The sequence below is a fragment of the Oreochromis niloticus genome, linkage group LG23 (genome assembly GCF_001858045.2).
Source record: "Oreochromis niloticus isolate F11D_XX linkage group LG23, O_niloticus_UMD_NMBU, whole genome shotgun sequence".
NCBI classification, from domain to species: domain Eukaryota; kingdom Metazoa; phylum Chordata; class Actinopteri; order Cichliformes; family Cichlidae; genus Oreochromis; species Oreochromis niloticus.
In genome coordinates this window covers 17,411,204-17,435,616 of record NC_031986.2, presented here as the reverse complement: position 1 = coordinate 17,435,616, position 24,413 = coordinate 17,411,204, and the positions used below count along the sequence as shown (strand labels likewise).

At 38.5% G+C, this 24,413-nt stretch overlaps 1 protein-coding gene across 4 annotated transcripts in view; it reads left to right on the top strand.

The window, feature by feature from the left end:
• Positions 1-24,413, top strand: part of LOC100699477 (sodium/potassium-transporting ATPase subunit alpha-1) — a 118,198-nt gene that overhangs the window by 10,438 nt on the left and 83,347 nt on the right. Inside the window, exons 19-23 of one of the 4 annotated variants that reach the window (XM_005452355.4) lie at positions 1,907-2,052; positions 2,186-2,316; positions 8,818-8,919; positions 9,785-9,876; positions 10,610-10,803. The exons of 2 other annotated variants lie outside the window; for them this stretch is intronic. In XM_005452355.4, coding sequence (XP_005452412.1) covers positions 1,907-2,052; positions 2,186-2,316; positions 8,818-8,919; positions 9,785-9,876; positions 10,610-10,638 — 500 coding nt within the window. In that variant the 3' untranslated portion in view covers positions 10,639-10,803. Of the gene's footprint in view, positions 1-1,906; positions 2,053-2,185; positions 2,317-8,817; positions 8,920-9,784; positions 9,877-10,609; positions 10,804-22,736; positions 22,805-22,925; positions 23,028-23,101; positions 23,216-23,411; positions 23,547-23,988; positions 24,107-24,413 lie in introns of those variants that run through there. One more of the 4 variants, XM_019351432.1, reaches the window with a different exon arrangement.

Genomic DNA, 24,413 nt, shown 5'->3' with positions numbered 1-24,413 from the left:
AAAATGGGCAGTGAGGTCAGTTTCATGATCATTAATATGTGAATTGTCATTATTATTAATTATTGATCAACAACCACTGATCAATGGCCATGAGTACCATTCACAGAGAGTTGGGGAATGGCTGCAATCACAGCATTGTAGGATGGTGAAAGATGTACCCTTAGGCCTCCTCCTCGATTCAGAGATGGTCTTTCCCTTTTCACGTAAATTGACTCTCCACTCAAACCAGCGTTCCTCCCTGTCCAGGATGTGTACATCCTCATCATTGAAAGAGTGTCCACTGGTTGTAGGTGTAAATAAACTGTGGCCTAACAAGGTAGCTCTTCACTCTTGTGCCATCCGCTTCACCAAAGGTGGTTTGGTTTCCCCGATGTATAAATCCTGGCAATCCTCCTGGCACTTAACAGCGTACACTACATTAATGTGTGTATGTGTCAGGGGACCCAATTCTTGGGGTGGATCAATTTTTGGCGCAGCGTGTTTTGGGGTTTGAAAGCCAGAGAGAGACAGTATTTTGAAAAAATGCGTCTCAACTGCTCCGATACTCCTGACACATACGGGATCGCTACAGGTTTTTGCTTAGGCAGCGGTTGTCCTTCTCTACTGGATCGGCTGGAGCTTTCTTTTGGCACCTTCCCAGCTTTGACAAAAGTCCAGCTGGGATAACCACATTTACTCAGGGCCTTCTTGATGTGATGTTCTTCTGCTTTCCTGGCCGCTGTGTCAGTGGGAATGGTGTTCGCTCTGTGTTGTAGCGTCCTAATGACACCCAGTTTGTGCTCCAGTGGATGATGAGAGTCAAACGTTAAATATTGATCCGTATGCGTAGGTTTATGGTATACATCAACTTTTAAATGATCCCCATTACTGATGGAAAATTCACAGTCTAAGAAGCCTGTCATTTTTCAAATTCTCCTTGGTGAATTTGATGTACAAATTCACACATTTGTGTTCCATAAAAATGTGTGAATTTGTAAGGAACAATCAACTTTAACATCATTCTGGGTTCTTGTTTAGCTTAGTGTTAGTCTGTCTGTGCAGATGGTTCCAAAGAGCTGATGTTGTCTCAGCGGTATTCAATTCAATTCAATTCAATTCAATTCAATTTTATTTATATAGCGCCAAATCACAACAAAAGTCGCCTCAAGGCGGTAGGATGCACTGGTTTCTGTTATGAATGCAATTTGCACTTTACCACTGCGCCCTTGTCCTTTTGTGCACACCCATACACACAAAGTGAAATCAGCAGATTGTATTTCAATTTAACATGAAGGAAAAAAAAGCCTTTTTTTCTATCCATGGGCTTTGTAATGCTAATTTCAATGTAATTTACTCAATTTAGTACAGTAATTCATTACATTTCAGCGTTACTGAAAAATATAATGGGATTACACTGATCATCAACATGATCAATGCCTTTATGAAAAACCTGTTTTGTGCAGTGTCCCTGTCCTTTCTCATTGTATTTGTAGTGCCAATACCTTTGAGTGACAGAAAATGTGTGCATTCTTGTACCATTCTCTGGTCACAATGGTCGCAAAAGTAACAATGCAAAGTTTGTAAAAGGTTTCTCATTTAAAAAAAATGTTAAAAAGGAAGAAGCAAACAAACTTAATAGGTCCAGATTCAATTGTTTTGTTTTTTTAAAGTAACATTTTGTGATCAATATCAATATCACATTTGTAAAGAATTCCCAAATATTTCCTGCTGTGGTTTGGTTCTGTGTCATAATCTTTGAATTCTCTGTCCGTCATATCTATTCACTATGGCTTTGCAGAGAATGACATTGACCTGTCATATTTTTTCATGTTTATTTATGAAGTAACTGCCACAGTTGTAAAAGAAAAAGTTAAAACTTTCTCTGATAAGCATCCATTGACGTTTTCTGTTGTTTTCTTCATGGTAGGCATGATACAGGCCTCAGCTGGCTTCTTCACATATTTTGTCGTCCTGGCTGAAAATGGTTTTTTGCCCTTGGACCTCATGGGACTCAGAATCTTGTGGGATAACAGATTTCTAAATGACCTAGAAGACAGCTATGGGCAGGAGTGGGTCAGTTTGACTTGTGTTACTAGCTGTACTTTGGACTGTGAAAATGATTAAACTTTACGGTACAGTTCACTGAAGTTTCAGTGCTCAAAATCAAAAACATTCCAATCTTTTCATCTCTTTTTTTATACACCAGACATATGAGAGCAGAAAAATCTTGGAGTTTACCTGCCACACAGCCTTCTTCTCCAGTATTGTGATTGTCCAGGTGGCCGATCTGCTCATCTGTAAAACGAGGAGGAACTCTATTTTGCAGCAAGGAATGAAGTATGTATACATAAAGACCCGAAAGAGCTCCAATGGGTGTGATAGAACTTTTCAATTCAATTTTATAAAGTGCCAAATCACAACAACATTTGCCTCAAGGCGCTTTATATCGTAAGGTAAAGACCCTACAATAAAACAAAGAAAAACACCCAAATCATATGGCCCCCTACGAGCAAGCACTTTGGCAAGAGGGGGAAGGAAAAACTCCCTTTTAACAGGAAGAAACCTCCAGCAGAACCAGGCTCAGGGAGATACTACTAGTTAGGTTGAGGGGAGAAAGCGAGGACAAAGACATGCTGTAGAAGAGAGCCAAAGATTAAAAATAACAAATAAGTAAATGCAGAGAGGTCTAAAAACACTTAGTGAGTGAAGAAGGTGACTGAAGAAGAAAAACTGGATGCATCATGGGTAGCCTAGCCTTATTTCATAAGTTGGTTCCCAGGAAGAGGGGTCTGAAAGCGTCAGGTTTGAGGTAATGAGAGGACCCAAATGCAGAACTCCTCCAAGAAAAGACAGTGAGTTTATTTACAGGGTTAAAAAATGTGCAAGTCCCAGCACTGTGGTTCCCATGGTGATTTCTCCCAAATCCCAAACAGCGCTCGTGTCCATGGCGGGAATCGTGAAACAGCAACTCCAATTCCAAAACAGTGGCTCCACGCCCATGAAAACAACTCAGCTCCAGATTCATAGTGAAGACAAAACACACTGGTGATGACAGTGCATTCCACCAGCAAACAAGGTTTTCATTAAGCAATCCACTGCCATACTGATGAGTTCAATACACTGTTAAGTAGGGATGCTGCCGATGACGGTAATCACTGACTCCAGTGAATGAACACTTCAGCGCTGAACAATACTCAGCGCCAAAACCTCCAGGGATGCAAAAGTCCCACACAAAAGCACACACAACAGGGGGAGAGAGATGTAAGGGCAGACAAAACGGGCAGGTCGAGCGATGAGGGCTGCTGGACCATGACAGAAAACTAAAGGCTCTGTCTCCCGTTCTACTTTTAAATACTCTAGGAACCATAAGTACGCACGCAGCCTGAGAGCAAAGAGTTTTAATGGGGTGATATGGTAGTGTAAGGTCATTAGGATAAGATGGGCACTGATTGATCAAGACCTTGTATTTGAAGAGAAGGTTTTAACATTTGATTCTGGATTTAACAGGGAGCCAATGAAGACAAAAAAATATGTGAGAAATATGCTCCCTCTTTCTAGTCTCGTTAGTACTCTTTCTGCAGCATTTGGGATCAATTGAAGGTTTCAGACATCCTGATAATGATGAATTACAGTAGTCCAGCCTGGAAGTAGTAAATCCATAAACTAGTTTTTCAGCATCACTCTAAAACAGGATTAATTATATTTTAAATGTGTTTTTCATCCCTGTTCACAAATTTCTGGATTTCTTTTTTTTTTTACAAGACTGAACTTTATTTTTCCATGTTCACATTCTGTTTAACTTCTTGCTTTTTTGAAGAAGTGGTGCAGACTAATGAAGAAGTCTACTGACAAAAGTTACAAATAGTTGTTTAAAATCAAAGTAGTTTAAAACAAATTACTAAATGATTCATTGTGAATGAGTTTATAATCTAAATAAAGGTTCAGCTAGTTTAGATGTTTAGATGGGGCGTGAAAATATTTCTTCCTGCCATGTGGGGAATGATGTCAAAAGTATGAGACCCGCTGACCTAAGGGAAGCACAGCATATTTAATGCCTACAGCATGCTCTAATTGCTGTAATAAAATGTTATGGTCAACAGGATTAAACTCTCTGGTCTAGCAGGACAAGCACAGAGATGAGTCCACTGTCAGGGGCCATAAGAAGATCACTTGTAACCTTCACCAAAGCTGTTTCTGTTTTCTGATGAGCTCTGAAACCTGACTAAAACTCTTCAAATAAGCCATTCCTCTGCAGATGATCTGTTGGCTGTTTGACAACTACTCTTTTGAGAATTTTTGAGGTAAAAGGAAAGTTGTCCTATTAATACTGCCAGCCTGAAAGGCTGTGGTACATAGGTGATTATTAGAGAAAAATCAACTAATGGTAGGACTTCTCTGAGCAGTTTTGTATCTGTCGTGGTACTGGGTCTGTGGCCCAGTGTTTGTGTTTCAAGTTTAAGTAATATTCTTTGATTTATTGTTATTCATGGTTTTGGGTGTCAGTGTTTATTATAGCTTGTGTACAGTCTCTGTGCCCGTGTTTACTCTGCGCCTTCCCTGTGTTCTTCATTTCATGTCAGGTCACCATTGTCTCTATGTTTGTGCATCTCCTGTGTCTCCCCAGTCAGTCATGTCTCCGTGTCTCAGGGTCAAGTCCGCTTCTTTGTGAATGTCTCATGTTTCCTGTTTTATTTTGAAAGTCCCTCTTCTAGTGCTCATTGTGTTCAGTTTTGGTCTAAGGAGCTTGGAAAGAAGAGCATCTGGACTTCTTTAAGTTGCTTGAAGATGTTTCACCTCTCATCCGAGAAGCTTCATCAGTTCTAAAGGTCAAATGGTGGAGAGTCCCAGATTTAAACTCTGTGGGAGTAACCCACCAAGAGGGACAAGGACCCCCTAATGATCCTCTACCTAATCACACGAGACAAGGTGTGAAAACAGGTGTAGGTCACAATCAGCCAAGGTTTTGGGTGAACCCGCTGTGAAACCTGGCCCCACCCTATCATGTGATTTCCTGTGGTCAAAAGGCCCAGGATGTGAGTGGGCGTTAAGGCGTCTGGGATCTCAAAACTGGATTACAGATGGCAGACAGTTGGTGTAAACCACTGCCTCTGTTCAAAGATGGTCGCTCACAGTGGACATAAATGGCTTCTTTCACTCCTTTTTCAAATCATCTGTCTTCTCTGTCCAAAATATGAACATTGGCATCCTCGAAAGAGTGACCTTTGTCTTTTAGATGCAGATGGACAACCTACAAGAGGTGGTTCTTCTATGTTGTGCCATGCGCTTGTGAAGTGGCTGTTTGGTCTCTCCAATGTAGAGGTCTGGGCATTCCTCGCTGCACTGCACAGCATACACCACATTGTTAAGTTTGTGTTTTGGAGTTTTGTCTTTGGGATGAACCAGTTTTTGTCTGAGTGTGTTGCTGGGTCTGAAGTACACTGGGATGTCGTGTTTGGAGAAAACTCTCCTGAGTTTCTCTGATACACCGGCTACATAGGGGATGACAATGTTGCTACGTCTGTCTTTCTTATCCTCCCTCGCTGGTGTCTGAGCTTCTTTTCTGTGCATCTTTGCTGACATGATGATCATTCCCCACATGTTTCAGAGCTTCCTTTACATGTGTACGTTCCCTCTTTTTTCCTTCAGGCTTAGAGGGAACATTTTCTGCCTGGTGGTGTAGGGTCCTGATTGCTCCAAGTTTGTGTTCCAGAGGGTGATGGGAGTCAAAGAGGAAGTACTGGTCCGTGTGTGTGGGCTTTTGGTAAACTTCAGTGTTGAGGTTTCCATTCCCTTCAATTTGCACGGCACAGTCCTGGAATGGCAAACAGTTATCCTTCCCTGGTGAACATTGATATGAGCAGTGAAGGATTCCACTTCTTGGGTTTTGATTTTGGTGTCGTCCACATATCTGTACCAGTGGCTAGGTATTCTCCCTTTAAAAGAGCCAAGAGCCTTTCTTTCCACTTCCTCCATGTAAAGGTTGGCTGTAATAGTTTTGCTTCTTCCCTGTCTTGTGTGTATTTGATTACTCCCAGCTCTGTTTCCCTCCTGTGTCTCATTCCCTCGTTATTCCTCTGTGTATTTTAGCCCCGTTTTTTTCTCTGTCTGTTGTCATGCCAACCCTCGTGTTCCTTTTCTCTTTATTGTTTTCCTAGCTCCCTAGTTTTGGCTTTCCAAAAATTCATGAAGTCATTGCTGCTTAATGTTAAAAGAATGGTTGTTTTTGTCAGCCTGGCTACAGTGCTGAAGGGAAAACTAGGGTTGTTCTTATTTTCTTCAGTCAGTGATGATTATTAAGATGTTCTAGCTTCACGGTGGGCTTTTTTTTTTTTTTTTAAATAAAGCAGCAGACTACTTTTCCAGGCTAAATCATGAGCTTCCAAATTTTTGAGATACCATTTCACATCTACTGTGATAAAATCTACTCCCTACCGCTGTGTAATCCATTATTCTAAATTTGAATATTATTAGGAAATGATCAGGCAAGAGAGGGTTTTCAGGACACACTGTTAAATGTTCAGTTTCTGTGTGCTACGTCAGAACAAGATCTAGAGCATGGGTCTCAAACTCAAATGAGCTGCGGGCCACTTATGGCACCGTCATCTCATTGGAGGGCTACTTTAGTGTTCAAGTAGTACAAAAAAAAAAGAAGAAAGAAAACACCCACTAATATTTCCTAAAATGTAGTGTTTTGTTTGTTTTATTTAATTAAAAATATTGTATAACAAGACAAAACTGCAAACAAGAACGCATTTTTTTTCTCACTCTCACTATCTGAAGCTGTTCATTGAACTACCAAATAAACAAATTGGTACGCTCTTTCTGGCCAGACACGTGGCAGCACTTTTGCTATAATTTTGTTTATATTTAACAAAATAAAAATGCAGACATAAGCGTACACATTAGCTTTTGACTGCAAGTGAAAACTGTTTTCTTTCCAAATAAATCTCTCACAGAACTAACACAGCCAATCCCTCAACATGTTTTTACTCTCTTGTTACCTCGGCCACGTCCGCGGCTCCGAACCGTGGTAAGGAGACCTCTGGCTAATACTTCGGGTTCCGTGTCGGGCTCCTAGCTGGGAGCTAGCTTTACTGTCTGGGCCAACTTTGCTAGAGAGAGACAGAGAGAGGCGTTGAAAGGCTGCTCCAACGCAACTTATTGTTTGGGAGGAAAACATGAACACGGTGTACAGTCGAGTCTTTACAGCTTACTTACAACTGGGCTTGTCAGGAACTCTTTTTGGCTGCAGTGGTTATTATTATATTTACATGCTTCCATCTCCCGTTTCTGGTCGGTAGCACCTCATAGTTTTCGACTTTGCTTTTTCTCCCTCCCTCGTGCTCACACACACACAGCGGGAGGGGCGGTCCCACACATTCTCCCTGCAGCACGGACTACACCGCCCATGAGGCTACAGTCTTAAAGGGCCATGCCTGTAACACTCTGCTCATATTGCCTTCATATTAAATCATTTTTTGAATAATATTTTTTACATATTTCTTCATATCAATATGCGGGCCGCAAGTAGAGGTGACGTGGGCTGCAAATGGCCCGCGGGCCGCGAGTTTGAGACCCCTGATCTAGAGTGTGATTAAAGTGGTGGGTGCATTCTTTTACATTTTGAAATAAGTCAGTTGAGTCTAACAGATTAAATGCCATGATGAGGCATTTCTAGCATCTACATGGATGTTAAAATCACCCAGAATAATGATTTTATCTGAGCTGAGCACTTAATCGGATAAAAAGTTGGAGAAATCAGACAGAAACTCTGAATAAGGCTCAGGTGGACGATATATGATAACAAATAAGACTGTTTTTCTTTTTTCTTTTTTTTTAGTTTTTCAGCTGGGGTGGACAAGGTTAAGAATCAGGCTTTCAAATGATTAAAAATCTGTCTGGTTCTTTGGTTGATTAATGAGCTGGAGTGGGAAATTGCTGCGACACTCTCCCCTTGGCCTGTGTAGACCGCAACTTTACTCCCTGGTCCCAACTCTGGATAGTCACGTTTTGGGATGTTTAATAAATTTGGCCAGATTTCAAGAAATGAGACCTGGTCCATCCAAAGTGGGATGGATGCCGTCTCTCCTAACAAGACCAAGTTTCCTTCAGAAAGTTTCCCAGTTATCTATAAAGCCCACATTGTTTTTTTGGACACCACTCAGACAGTCAGCAATTTAAGAACATTCAGCTAAACATGTCACTCCTGGTCTGATTCAGGAGGGGACCAGAGAAAACTACCAACGTTGTTTTGGCGTGGTTGCACATTAATTTTAGTGACCTCCAATTGACATAACCGGGTGTCATTACTGCCAATGTGAATTATAATTTTACAGAATTTAAGTTAGCCAGCAGATTTAAATTTCCCTCAGTGCCGCCTGCTCTGGGCCCTGGAAGACAAGTGACTATGGTTGCCAGTGTTTCCAGCTTCATATGTCTCAGAACAGAATTGTCCATTTCCAGAGTTTGTTCCTTGGCCGGTGTGTCACTGAATGGACATATGAATGGGTTGGTGGGGTACCAGGGGCTTCTGTTTAGAGTTCCTGACTGACATCCATACAGCCTAGAACAAGTATAAAACCATTTGAAGAACAAGCTCCGCAAACAGTTTCAAATTTTATTATTCCACAAATGAGGCTAAAAGCTTTCCTAAAAGCTGAAAAGAGATATACATGAAACGTAATATTTTATTTATTAAAGAAAATGAGCCAATGTTAAATATATACGTAGTACAATAAAGGATACACTAAGTTCCAGAACAGAAAAAGAGCATCCACATCAAATATAAAAAAATATTTTCAGTTTTATTGATATTGGCTGACATTTTTTTTTGTACAGGAACAATGTCCTTATCTTCGGGATGTTTGAGGAGCTGGCTCTTGCTGTGTTCCTGTCATACTGCCCAGGCATGGACGTTGCCCTGAAAATGTACCCTATGAAGTGAGTAAAACAGATAAGCCAATACTATGATTTTCCTTTAGGCAATAGTGGGAATGCTTAGAGATACCCTTTCCAGGCATTTTGTTTTCAGTTCAGCAATTTTAATGATTAATTCCTAATGCACAATTGTCCTTTTCTCTGTGGTGTTTGTGGCTGTTTCCTTTGCCATCTTCATTTATGTAAGGGCATTCACGTTTCCAAGCCAATTCCTGTTAAAGTGTTGACCCAGTGTTTCATTCAGTGGTGTTTTAGCTTTCTTTTTTAACAATGACCATAACATTGACACGATTTGTTGAGTCTGTCATCTGCTGCCCCTACACATCGCATCATAGAGAATGGCTCTGGCCAACACAGACTCATAAATCATCCTGAGCATCTTCTGGCAGATGTCTTCTCTGAAAAAGGAGATAGCTTCCCCCCTAATAGAAGGCTTTTGTGTTTTTAAGTCCAGATTTTGTCAAGGTGCCACATTAAACTGCAGATGGTTTTGCCAAGTAAAAAAGTTGTCCAGAACAGTCCTGTACTCTCACCACTTTCTCTGGTACCTCCCACTACTGCAGTCATCAGAAAATGTCTAAAGGTGACAGACATCTGTGCAGTTCTGTGTGCAGCCACAAAGTCAGACCTGTTAGATTTAGTTCATTGACCAACTCCACGCTACATTTGACTTCACTGCTCTTTGTTTACCTTAAACCATTGATGGCATTCATGCCAGTCCAGACCTCCCCCATAATCTTCTGACACTCAAGTTTCCCTTTGTCCTTGGACTCCTCACCTGATGTCCTCAGTCACTTCAGCAGAGTCAAAGAAATAATGTCAGTGTTGTACTTGTAATTCAGTTTCTGTCTGTCTATCCAAACCTTAGGCCATTATGGTGGTTCTGTGGATTACCGCACGGCTTCCTTCTCTTCTTTTATGATGAAATCAGAAAATATATCATCAGACACCACCCAGGAGGTAAAAGTTTTATTTAGGAATGACTAAACACTTTACGAGGCACATAGGACACATGTTTGCCTATATTCTGTTCCTACATGAAAGCCCTTTCTTTTTTCACCCAATTTAAAAAAATTACTTGCACATAAATTCTTTGGAATTTCTCTGACTAGAAATAGGTTAATAAGTTATTAAGTTCCATTTGGCCCCATCTATTTAAGCGAGAGCATCTCATATATATAAAAATCCATTAGCTTTTTTGGACACATATTAATATAAATCCTGTTTTCAATGCCATTATTATTAATAATTTTAATTAATAATTTTTTTAAAACTAAAAACTAAAAATCATGATCAAATACACTCCTTTTAGCCCTTCCACCAAATGTATTTACATTTTTAATTAACTAGTTAACATTTAAACTAACCTTTAGACTACAAACATCAGCAAAGAAAAGGGTACTAAAAGTCCAAAAGTTTTAAATGGTTGAATATCTTAAGAAACCAAAGTAAACTCTCTCCACTAGTTGAAGTCAGTCACGATGCTTGAATCTAAGCAGAACCTGTATGCAGGGCTGGCTGCATTAGAATTACATCTAATGAAGTAAAAAAAAAGAAATGCATAATCATGTAATTTGAGCCCCAGAGTTATATCAAAAATCTTTGTCATTTGGACAACATAAAGAATTAAAAAAAATGTGAGGTGAAATTTCACAAAAATGATGTCCCTAATCGTGTCTCCTTTGGTTTTTAGGCTGGGTGGAGAAGGAGACATACTACTGAGCCAACATGAGACAGACATGAAGGCACTGTGTGTTTCATCACGACTTAATGTTATCTTAAGTGTTTGTTTGAGATGCTATAGCTCTAAAAACACCACAAAGCATGGATAGATTAAGAATATCTTTATGAATGTGTGTACCGAAATAAAGTATTTCTAATCTAAAATCAAGGCTGTCTGCATTTTTATTCAGTTTTCTTGTAAGTTTCTGTGTTGTGTTAAAAGTGAAAAAAAAAAAAAACTGCTTGTGAATACTCTCCAAAGTTTTTAACTTTCTGAGAAGAAGTTAGAGATGATTTGTTTAGAGGCACCTGCTACTTTATGGACACTAAGTTGTGTAATCCTCACATTCATTTCTGAGATTTTAAATGTTTTCCTTGTCCACCTAGTATTTTACAAAATCCCTCCCCTTGTAGTTTAACAACCCCATCTCCACCCCACCCTGCACCATGCATAGCCAAGTGGCTACAAAGAGTCATAAACGTCACATCCAACAACCCGCATCGGCCAGCCATTAAGACAACCTTTCCTGCTCACTGCACATTCCAGTACACAGAAAATGCACATATTTGTTTAGTGCGGGACATCAGAGTCAAAAGTGTTCTTTGGCTCCAGGCCAGTCATTTATGAAGTTTACTTTTGTTTCTAATAATCTGATGAGCAGTTAGAGATAACTTCAAGGTCATTTCAGGTGCATTGAGTTTCCTGATCATTCATTAAATCTTAAATATCTCAGCTAAACTTTATAGCTTTGCTTTAGATTTCTGCTAACCACAGGAACGCTGAGGTGGGGTTTCCAGTCATAGCTGCAAACCTTTTGGTTCCCAGTAACATATCAACGAAACCAATTAAATTTATATTTCTATTTAACTTTGTCCATGTTTGGAAGAGAAACTTACATCTTCTCCTCAGAAAAACCTCAACTCTGACTTTTGTTTTTGTTTTTAAACACTAGCGCTGCTGCTTTTGGTATTTCCTGAAGTAACATAGCTTCAAAATCAGTTGCAAGATAATTTCTTATATATTTAAAGACATTTAAAGAAACAAATGTTGCCTTTGCTGTGAGTATTATTTTAATTATGAATGAATATATGATTAAAAATTAGATGAGTGCATCACACAAGTTGTCTGTATACAGTATTACAATGTAACATGTAATACTTTACGTAAGTTATAACGAAAAGGTGAATAAATATCAGTTTACTGGAGTTTATTTTAACTGAACCATGCATGGGTAATGAGCATGAAGTTAGTAGTTGTATTGTAATGTGACTGGTTGTTCTTTGCCTTCTTTGATAAATAATAATAATAATAATAATAATAATAATAATAATAATAATAATAATGATGATGATGATAATAATTTAGGCAAACAGGTCATAGACTTTTACTAAAGTACTGCCAGTGAGGACAAACTATTTAATTCTGAGGGCATAAGCTGTTAAAAAGAAATGCATAAAAGAAGATAGATATAATAAACAAATTCCAAAGAAACACAAGCTACATTAAAAAAAAACTTATGTTATGGAGTTTAATGGATTACCAATCAGTGCTATGTCCAGTTCTGTTGTATTAAACACCCTCCATCATGATGCATTTGAGCACTATCCAGGTTCTGACCATTGTCGCAGACGACTCAGTGGAGCATCTTCTCCTTAGACAACTTTGCCTCTTTGGAGGCAGCTGTGAATCTTCAACCTGGGAAGTAAAAATATGAGTTAAGAAAGAATGTTTTCTTTATGTTGCAAGAAATGATGAATGAATTTTATAAATAACAGCAAAGTACTGGAAGCTAGATTTGTCAGATGGAAGCTGTTATTTCCCATTGTGCTCCTGGTAATACAAAACTGTGGTTTCTTATTGTAAATATTAGCACAGATCAGTGTATCACTATTTACAAAATAAATTGTAATACTAAACTGTATTTGTCCTTCAAGCTCAGTTTAGATTATGCAGTTTATTCATTACTCGTGGTTCATGACAGTATTTTCCTACAACTTTATAACTACATGGCTATTACGTGACATTCAGAAACTTTGTTTTCGAAATAATTTTAACACTACACCGACGTAAACTAGCAGGTTTTTTAAAAATAAGGAATTATGTCAACTATTTATTTATAAGTGTAATTCGACTTCCCAGTGTGCTGTTTACCCAGACCTCAAGTCTCCGAGAGATCGGATGTAGTGGTCCAAGGTCTAGCTGTTGGGAGCGGGAACACGGGTAAGTGGATGTATTTTGACTTCCACAGGACAAATAGGGGTACTTTCATGTCTCTGGAAGGAAGAAAGAACAAAGAATGTAATAACTGTGGCTTGAAAAGTCTGATTGAAAGTGTGGTTACAGCTTAATCCATTGAAACTTGTGCTGTTACAGCACCACTGGTAGTAATGTAATTTAACAGAATCTTTAAACTGGTGGCAAACAAAAAATGTCACAAAATCTTAATTGTATTAATTCAAAATGTATAAGTGGTTATAAAATGATTAGTGTTTGTTTTCTTTGCAAAGATCCATGCAACAGCTTAATTTACTAAATAAAAAAGCGTTACAAGAGTTATAGTTTTAGTAATAATACAGATTTTCCTAAATTTTGAATCAACAGAAAATATCTTGTCTTCCCTCCAGCGTGTCAAAATCACACTGAAACATTACATTTTTATTTAAATTCCAAGCAGAAAACAAACAAGCAATACAATGCAAAAAAAAAAAAAAAAAAAAAAAAATCACTGGTCCAGAGTCATAGGTGATGCCCAGATCACCTATGACAGAGTTTTGCCAAAAAATCTTGAGAATCATTTGGTGCATTTTCGGCAGCTTGTCTGTAGAGTGTCGTTGTTCTCCCCCTTCATGCCAATTGCTGCATTCTCACCCTGTTGGGCCTTATGAACAATAGTACCTACAAGTTTAAAAATAAATGTGCTATATTGGCATATTTGCATTTATTAAGCTATTCCTTTTCAAATAAACCTAAAAGCTGCTTCAGAGAGTTTCTGCTTTTTACCACACACTGTGTCAGCAGGTGCAATTCAGCTGACAAGTTGCAATGAACTTCATAACTCAGAGATCATTTAGAAAATGTAATGAAATGAATAGATTTTTCATGTGGTAAAGAAGTTGTACTTTACATTAAACTTTTGCCTACTGGAGCTTTAAAATATAGCAGCAGCTAAGTGCTATTCCATTTTATTAGACATGATATAATGCTGTTATCTTACAGTGATTCAATAATCACCTACTAATCCTTTAAGGGGTACCTGAAGCGCGCAACATAGCAGAAGTAAATAAATTAACAGTAATTGTGATTAAGAAAATCATTTTTATGCTTTTCCGGTTGGATGTGCGCCTTTAATCAAAGTTATGTTTTTAATGCTAAGATGTAAAAAATTGTTTTTATTCACTCATTTTCAAATTTACTATATTACAGAAACACAGAAAAAATAGTAAACCACATCAATGTTGTTGTATTTTTTTATTATGCTAAATACTTTACTTGCATTTCTGATAAGAAAAATAGGTTTAGTGGACTAATGTTATAGAATAGAATAGAATAGAATAGAATAGAATAGAAAAGAATAAAGCTTCACTATCCAACAAATGAGAAATTTGGGTGTTACATAGCTCTTAGAACAAGGGGAATATAAAATATAGAAGGAAGACACAAAGTGGTCCTATATACACAAGCAACTGAAGTTTGTATATATAGGTAACAGTGTAACAAACAAACTGATGAGTAAGATAATCCAAAAAAATGTTAAAAAAAAAAACTGTGTAATAGAGTCTGACAGCTGCTGGTAAGAATGACCTTATGTGTGATTGACTCCTCAGACAAGTGCAGTGTGTTTACAATCTTTAAATCAGCTTGGTATTTGTCTAACTATTAACAATATAATTTTTTGTTCTAAAATATTTGTGTTTTCTTGTTTTAATGACAGGTAGTCTAATAAATATGTACTGTAGCACTGTAGATGAATCCAGATATTTAGTTAAATTTAATTGTGCTTTAAAACTAACGATGCTTTTTAATGCTTAAATCATTGAAAGCAGAGCGAAGGATGTGCAGATGTTTAACATTTTCAAAAGACTTAGAGCAGCTGCCAAAGAGGAACTATTGATTGTTGAGTTGATTAACTCTTGTTTTATAGTTTGGTGAGGGGTATTTTGAGCAAACACTCTTGGTGCTGTAGCTCACTGAGGAGTCCATTTACAAAAAAAGAAAGTAATAAAAGGAAAATTGTGTGATACACACTATATAGATATTGTACAGTAAATTTAGCATTAATCAACAAAAACTTGTATCACATAGGAAACAAACTGTCAGATCGTTGTTGCATTGTTCTCATGCTGTGGTTAACGTAAAAGTCCCTTCTAGGTCTCTCTTTCATGGCTCATTTGTTTACTCTGTGTTGTCACCACCTTTTTTGTCTTTAAGATTTCTGTGTAATGCACGTATCCCTCCTCTATGACACACTCACTCTTGGAAATCATTTAAAGAGCACAAGTCATACACGCTTGTCTTGTTTTGTAAATATCTAGAAATCCGATCAGTCACTCTGAATGGTGTGTTGGAACACAAAATTAAAAAATTAGAGAGTTCTACACTAGACATAAGCTCAGTGCTAATTAGGAATTGACTCTGGACTCTGACTAGATCATTCCAGAACCTTCATTTTGATTAGTCTTTTTTTCTTTGGCCATTCAGAGGTGACCTTTCTGAATAATGACTATCACTGTGGTTCGCTGAAGTCCAAAAGCCTTAGAAATGGCTTTGTAACCTTTTCCATGCAAATAGATATCAATTAATTTGTTTCTCAGACGTTTCTTTAGATTATAGGTTGCTTTTTGAGATCTTTTTGCCTGCTTCCGTTTGTCAGATAGGTTCTATTTCAGTGATTTCTTTATTTGCCAGGTCTTGCAGCACAGAGGTTATCACTAAACTGCCATTTAAGTAAACACTGTCGTCGTAATCTCTCTCTCTCTCTCTCTCTCTGTATAACTGTATTGTTTTACAATTAAGAATAATAATTGGCATTTCACAGAAATTCACATCAAGTTTGTGATTCCTGAGGAAGTGCGCTGATATTCCTCCGGGAAAACTTTCAGCACCAAGTTATCAGTTAATCAGGTACAAGAACTTATCAAGCCACTGGTACAGTTACTGCATAAGCAAGGGGCCTGTATTGAATCAGCGCTCTTTGTAGAACAAGACAAAGTGGCTTTCTACACTTGATGCATGACCTTTCATCACCTTATAAAGATATGAAAAATCCAAGTTGAACAGTCAGTCACCAATTCCATCTTGCCAGTTTTTGTATTTTTATTTCCCCCTGTGACTACTAGTAATTATGCGGCTATACATTGTCCCCTTCTGTGGCATATTTGAATTTGGTGTTGACAGCAAGTATCTAGTCTATCTCTTTATTTGATGTGTTTCTCCCAAACTTTGCAAAACTGTGATTACAGATATTTGACTTTGATTACAGGTCACAGAGCTGGGATCCCATTATGATGGTGCTGACTGACTCTACTACAAAACATCTCTGAAGTACAATTATGAGAAATTCATGTTTTGGGTAATTTTAAGGTAATTTTACTCCATCAAACATTGATTAGTAAACAGTTTATTCATTTTTTTCCATAGTCCTTTGGAGGACTCTTACAATAGTACATTTAAGGCTACTTATGCCTTTGACATTGAACTCTTTGCAGCTGTTAGATGAACTAAAAATCAAAAGCACAGTTCTTATGTTTGTCCTGAGATTGAGTTTCATTCTTATTAGTTGAAGAAAATTGAATAAGACCTTAACAGGATGTCAGTCAACGTAGTTTGAAATCAAGGAAACCAGTTTTACTCTATATAAGCATTTATTGCCAGGGAGTCCTTAGATCTAAAAGAAAAATGTGCATAGAGTGAATACAACTTCACTAAAAACCAAACAAAAAAATATATTAAAATGTTTGTTATTACTGCCCATTAGATAGCCTACGTTTTTATTTGCAAACCATGAAATCAACTGATCCACACCAAAGCCCAATTTTCCTGCTGTAAGGTGGTAGTACTAAACACTGCACCACCTGGGATTCTTTTTAGAAGTGACCTTTTAATGCAGGCAGTGAGCAATGACAGTTTCATTCTTTCAGGGAAATAAAGCCAGTATTAGTGTGAAGGGCAGTTACTAGCATGGCTTTTTTTGAGAAAAGTTTTCTGAACAAACACCGCTATCCAGTCTTAAAGTCCTGACTCAAATTACCTAAACACTGCATGACTGTTAAAAGGAAGTTGACGGGAATGACTCACTGCTAAATAGTGTGTTTCTAAATCTGAAACTTTTCAGTTTGTCTGTTTGTCAACGTTTACTATAGCAATAAATGGAACAGAACCGAAAGGGTCTCTTTGCTGCTGTAGCCAGTGTCTAGAGTGCTAAGAAAAATAAATTCTACTTACTTTTCCAGTTCTGAGATAAAGTGATATGTTGAACTTACTGCACAATTACTCTTTTTTTAAAAAAAAAAAATTGTGATGTTAAATGTAAAAAAAATTAATTAAGAAGATTAAAAGCGTTAGAGCATATCTCACGTTCCAACTTTTCTCAGCACACTTTGGTTGAATCAAAATTCAGTCACACAAGGGAACAGGGAAATATAGAATTTTGTGTCTTCAAAATACCCATAGTATCACAGACATTTATACTACAAATATATTTATAAAAGACAGCAAGTTAAACAGCAATGCTCTTTAAATTGAAATGATGTGTACTGTCAATTGCCTCTTTTTAATATTTTATTTATTTATTTTTACATTTGTTACATTAATTTCTGAGGTCTAAGGAGCTCGGAAAGAAAAGTGTCTGGACTTCTTTAAGTTGCTCAAGCAACTTAAAGAAGTCCAGACACCTGGATGACTGAGAACCTGCACAGACATTAATTTCCGAGATTTTCCATGTTTTTCTCCTGCCTCTTTAGTTTTATAGGAACCATTCTGTGAACCATTGTTCTCTTTCTTTCTTTGCATCTTTTTACCCCTCCTCACTTAGCTTAATGGGGTGACAGCACACGGTTGCTCGTTTACAGCAAACATATCCAGCTCCGCCATACATCAAGGACAGTCCTTCCTCTATGAACAGGTTGACGAGCTGGAGTGGGGGCGGGAGATGGGCGGTGGGAAGTGTTGGATAGGATTTTAAATTGCAATGCTTAGGCTACAATACTGCTCAATAAACACCAGAAGACGTCACTAGATATGTGATTTATTCACAGATAATAAATGTTTATCTGCAATGACCTCAGAATAACCTTCATTTTCCAAACTCACAGCCTCATACCTTTTTCAACCCATGTGGTGCTAAGGCAGGGATCAAACTAGATCATCAGGCAAAACATACAAATTTATATAATAATACAGATGATTGAAATTTTGAAATATTAAATAAATATCCAAACTTAGCTGTTTAAAAACAAACAAACAAAAAAACCCTGTAAATACCGTATCTTGGTCCAGTTGGTCCAGTTGCAGTATGTCAAAATGTATTACAATCTCTGTGGGTTTTCCTTAGTTATCAAACATAAACATAGAAGTGAGCCTGAAAATGTGCCTGTGTATGGAGGCGTATTTCATTGAGACTTAACAATATTACGTTTTTACATTTTTACAGAAGAAAAAAATCACAGTGATGTTAAAAATGCTATTTTATCAACTTCCACGTGGCTTTCTTACCTCACAAACTCATTGGTCCAACATATAAAGCCTGAAAAAAAAGTGCTGAAAAGGCGCTTCTTGATGTTGCTCCTGTCTATTATTGTAGGGTCTTTATCTTACAATATAAAAAAGAAAGAAACCCCCCCGAATTGAACAGGCGTTAATATTGCCAAGCTTTTCGTTGATACTGCCATGGAAATAAAAGATTGCTGAGAATTGCTGCTGTTGGCAGTATATGAGCTCACTATGTGTCAATTCAAGTAAAGTGAGATCTCCTAGTTTTTCACGCTCTCTGGGTTAACATCGTAAAATGCTTGTTGTGCTCAGCTCACCTTTCTTTGGAAAAAGCGTTTCTTAAGAACCGCTTTCTGCCCCTCTCTTTTCTTTCTTGTAATTCTTTGATTTTGCTTTCTTGGAGAAAGACATGACTCATAGTGTGCATTAGCACTCGCCTAGGCAGAATAAATCAGTTGTGCTATAAAGGTCAGTCAAGTGTGGGATGGACTGAACCATTTTGTGTTTTTCTAAATATATATTAATATGTACAGAAGTGTGCTTTGGACCTCATACTTAAATTTGAACCATCTCATTCATCATTTACCTTTCTCTCGTATTTATTTCAGACAGTTTACATGTTTTCCTCCTGCGCCTTTTGTTTGACATTTTACCTCATCTTTGTCGCTCCATTCTTTGCATCTTCACAACGATCCTCACTTTGCTCTGTGGGTTGATAACACAAAGTTATACGTTTACAGCAAACATATCCAGCAACTCCCTGCTCTGCACCCATATAAACTTCAAGGACAGCCCTTCCTTCCTAAACAAGAAGTGGATACATTGATTTGATGAGGGACATCAGGGTCAAAAGTGTTTTTTTAATTACACGCTAGGTCTTTGTTGACAAAACTACTCAAAGATTTTCCATAATGAATTTTACAAGATTACAAGTTGTAATTTTTTTTATGTTTTTTCATTTCTAAAAATCTGTTCCTTCCATAAATGGTGAAAAATCCTAATCAATTAGAGACATATTTTGGCCTCATGGGGTTTCCCAAGGCAAATGGCAAATAATCCTCTCATTCGTTTCTTCTCTCACATTTATTTCAGACAGTTTCCATGTTTCTTTTCTAGGTTTTCTCCCTCACCCTTTTTTTGTTTGACAGTATATCTCCTCTTTGCGGTTTCTTTCTTTCTATCTTTACACCCATCCTAACCTTGCTTAATGAGATGATAACATGCTTACATTGATTCACACGTTTACAGCAAACATATCCAGTAACTCCATGTACTCCGACCAGCCAGACATCAAGGACAGTCCTTTCTTTGCGAACAGAAAGAGAACATATTGGTTTGATGAGGGATATCAGGGTCAATTTTTGAGCATAGCTGTGTTCATGAAGGCACCTAGAACACGCTAGGTTGCTGGTGATTGATTTCGTAATTGTATGACCAGATTTGCGGTGAGGATTGCTGTGCCCAGATGTATAGGGAGGGTTCATTGGGCATGTGTGGCAGAGGATCCTTGTTTGTTAGATCTTTAACTTACCCTACCAGCAACGCAAGGATGACAAGGATGAAGGGTTATCGAAGTTGACTGATCAATTGTGGTAGCTCTATTGCCGAGATATCTGCACTGAGTAGTGGCACCAAAGCTGAAGGGAGCCATCAAGCTGAAGGAGTCCAAACAAGCGTGGTTAGCTGTTGGGCCTCTGGACACAGCTGACGGGTACCCTTGGCAGTGACTGAAGCAAAAAATTTGAGTGTGGGAGGAGTTTAATCATAATACCTCCCCCAACCCATGACCTATTGAGTTTAACCTCCACCCTTCCTTCCTCTAAACTCCTCCTCCACAGGTATAAAAGTAAGCTGAAATTAAGCCACCTATGTTCAGGGCAGAGTGGAAGACAGGACGCAACTGGACTGAAAGAGGGAGGCGGAGTAGGGAAGTTAGACTGATTAACTGAACTGACTGCTGTCAGACTGCACTGCAACCATGGGAGTGACAGTAAGTTTGGATTAAGCTCGACAGTTTTGGATTGCTCAGGGTTGAATATTCTTGCAGTTTACTTACACATTAGCTTACATCTCTGTTAAATTTCATTTTTTTGACTGCTTTATCAACTGTGGGGAAACAATTTTCTAAATTATACAAACAAATTCCCTCTTCTAACAATAATGACACATTTTACTTCATTATGTAAAATCTGAAAGACAACTTTCCAGCATGTTTCATGTTGTATCAGTTTTATTTAAAACTTTATTTTGTGACACTGTGAAAACACACATTAATTTCTTTACAGCTTTAGAAACTTAAAACATATTCTAAAATGATGTATTTGAATTTGAATTCGCTGTTCTAATACTTAACAGCATATCAGTTAACAATATATTATTCTTTAATTGTTGACAATAATTCATAATTTAGTTTCATGCAACTTTCTGCTTTAACCTCCTAAGACCCAAACTCTTCCACGGCATGCATTTTTAATTTCTCTTTGATATTTGGGCTGATTGGGACCCGGTGAATGTAAAAACAAAGAATTACCAGATTTTTTTTCTTTTTACCTGATTTTTGTTTCTAAGAAAAATAAGAGCCACATATGAAGATATTCATTTGAAATTTCAATAGAACACTAGTGGATATCAGGCCCCTGTAGAGTACAATTGAGTATTTTGGTCTATCCATCCATCCATCCATCTTCATCCGCTTTATCCGAGGCCGGGTCGCGGGGGCAGCAGCCTAAGCAGAGAAGCCCAGACCTCCCTCTCCCCAGCCACCTCCTCCAGCTTATCCGGGGGAACACCAAGGCGTTCCCAGGCCAGCCGAGAGATATAATCTCTCCAGCGTGTCCTGGGTCTGCCCCGGGGCCTCCTCCCGGTGGGACATGCCCGGAACACCTCACCCAGGAGGCGCCCAGGAGGCATCCTTGTCAGATGCCCGAACCACCTCAACTGGCTCCTTTCGATGTGGAGGAGCAGCGGCTCTACTCTGAGCCCCTCCCGGATGGCTGAACTTCTCACCCCATCTCTAAGGGAGAGGCCAGCCACCCTTCGGAGGAAGCTCATTTCTGCCGCTTGTATCCGCGATCTCGTTCTTTCGGTCACTACCCACAGCTCGTGGCCATAGGTGAGGGTCGGGACGTAGATCGACCGGTAAATTGAGAGCTTCGCTTTTACACTCAGCTCCCTCTTCACCACGACATTTTGGTCTAAATAACCCAAAATGTGACGCCAGGTCCTAGGAGGTTAAAATCTCGTTCGATTTTAGTCTTATTCAGAACCCCATTTTGTGACACTTTGTTCATAACAGAAAATGAAGGATGACTACAAACTGGCCGCAACCGCAGACCACGAGGAGAAGAGGAGCAAGAAGGGCAAAAAACATAGGGATACGGAAGACCTGAAAAAAGAAGTTGACCTGGTGAGTATGCAAATTATGTGAAGCCACTCTGGGATAATCTTTCATGTAGGTGTGTGATTGGCACAATTTAAGTATGACAATAAGGTATAAAGAGTTTATAACATGTGAAAATTTGTGTTCAAACACAAAAAGATTCTTATCTTAAAGTGACTCTGTTTTGAGTAACATGTAAAGTGCAGATGTGTTTTGTCCCCTGTGTCCTTCTGGAGGAATTTACAGGGACATTTTTTAAGCCTCAAATGACATTTTCGTCTTTCTCTCCCACACTCTCCTTAGGATGATCACAAATTAAGCGTGGACGAGCTTCACAGGAAATATGGAACCGACCTAGTCATGGTGAGGACTCCGAATGTTTGTTTTTGTGAGTGTTTGAGATCATAAGGACAGAGGCCAGAAAAGATCAGGCAGTCTTGAAGAACATCATGGTGTGCATGTAAATAATAGCATATAAAATGTTCAAGAGCTCAGTTAATCCCTATTTTCTCACCCAATATGAGCAGTATCTAGTTATGGAGTTCTGTTTTACTGGTCTAGTTTTACAACCCAAATTCTTCACATTTGAAAAACATGAAAACTAAAAGACTTTTAATCCACACGAGACACGAAAGAGCAAGTTTAAAGTTTTATTTCAACCGGAGAGAAGTAGGTGATAAATGGAGGGTGTGTGGGCACCAGCTGAAAAACAGCAAAGAAATGAGGGAACAATAGAGGGAAGGAGGAGCGGCTCAGGCAAATTGAACCACCAGACAGTTACAACTTTACACAGAAAAATGAGATTTTAAACATAAAGAAGGAAGAAAGGTTTTATTTACAGTCAGTGCTTTAGTTAATGAACTAGTTTGTATGTAAAGCAGTGTCATAACCTACATTATAGGCATGAATTCTAAGCAGTTCAAGTGAAGATATATTTTGCAAAAAAAAGTATAACTCTCTATATACGCTATTACTCTGAATGTTCCACAAAAGGCAAAATTAAGAGGGTGACCCGAGATGGCCCCAACGCCCTCACACCTCCTCCCACAACACCCGAATGGGTCAAGTTCTGCAAACAGGTAGGAGTCAAACATCATCACCATGAAAACCTCAAACCTGTGTTTTAACTCACACATTAGAAATGCAAAAAAAAGTGAGTACAGCCAGCAAAGCTTGAATGTTATTTCCTCTGGTTTCCAGCTGTTTGGTGGTTTCTGCATGCTGCTGTGGATTGGTGCCTTCCTCTGCTTCGTGGCTTATAGTATCCAGGCTGCCTCCGAAGATGAACCTGCAAGTGATAACGTAAGTGAATCTTTATCTAAATTGTTATTGTGACCACTAAGGATCACCTAACTCTCTCATTTCTCTTTATGTAGTTGTACCTAGGTATCGTCCTTTCTGTTGTGGTCATGATCACGGCTTGCTTCTCCTACTACCAAGAGGCCAAGAGCTCCAGGATCATGGATTCCTTCAAGAACATGGTCCCACAGGTGAGACACTGAAAGAAAAGCTAATATAACTGCAAAGTATTTACAGCTTCTAGGGAGCAGGAAACTGCAATATTTTTTTCACATTTTTAAGTAAAATTTTCTGCACTGATGATACATTTTATCATTTGAAATTTTGGTGTTGGCATTAAAATCAAACCCAGTTAATCAAAAATTCCTAAAATCTTTGATTTCATAGCAAGCCCTGGTTATCCGTGATGGAGAGAAGAAAAGCATCAACACCGAGGAGGTGGTGCTTGGAGATTTAGTGGAGGTGAAAGGAGGAGACAGGATCCCTGCTGATCTGAGAATCATCTCTGCTCACGGCTGCAAGGTCTGTGCCTCAAATACTCTTAATGCCACCAAACAATTTTGTAGAGCATGTGTTTGATATCTACTATTATTTATTTATTTATTTAAATGAGAAGAAGACAGGCTGTGATGTTTAGTTAGTTTTAGACATATAGTTTAGTTATGGCCGGCAACAGAGTCGAGCTCAGGCTTCAGTCCATTTACATTAGCTAATCTTGTGCGTGCAAGCTGACTGCTCAGCTGAAACATTTTTATGTATCCCACCAGTAAATCTTAGAAGTTACTGGCTACGTTGATTGGATGTGGTGGTCTTCATTCTAAGTAGCTTTTCTTGGATCATATCATAAACTGTTCCCATTTGTTCCTTAAGTTAATTTATTTTTTTACAAAAATATTTAATTCTGTGTTTTCATGTAACTGATCCCCTCACTGATCTTTGTTTGATTTTGTTTGTTGTCTCTCAGGTGGACAACTCCTCCCTGACTGGTGAATCAGAGCCCCAGACTCGTTCTCCAGAGTTCTCCAATGAAAACCCACTGGAAACCAGGAACATTGCTTTCTTCTCCACCAACTGTGTAGAAGGTAGAGTATGAACAGCTCGTGGCTGACAATTTAAATATGGTTTTTATTTGATGAAACAGTAGTTTAGTAATGTTTGCTGGTAATCCACAAAATAAGAAGGATAACGAAGAAGAATGAAATCATCCATTGTTCTGTGGACTCAGTGTCTCTTCTATTTTCAGGCACAGCCAGAGGAGTCGTCATCAACACTGGAGATAATACTATCATGGGCCGTATCGCCACTCTGGCTTCCAGTCTTGAAGCTGGAAAAACTCCCATTGCCATTGAGATCGAGCATTTTATCCACATCATCACCGGAGTGGCCGTC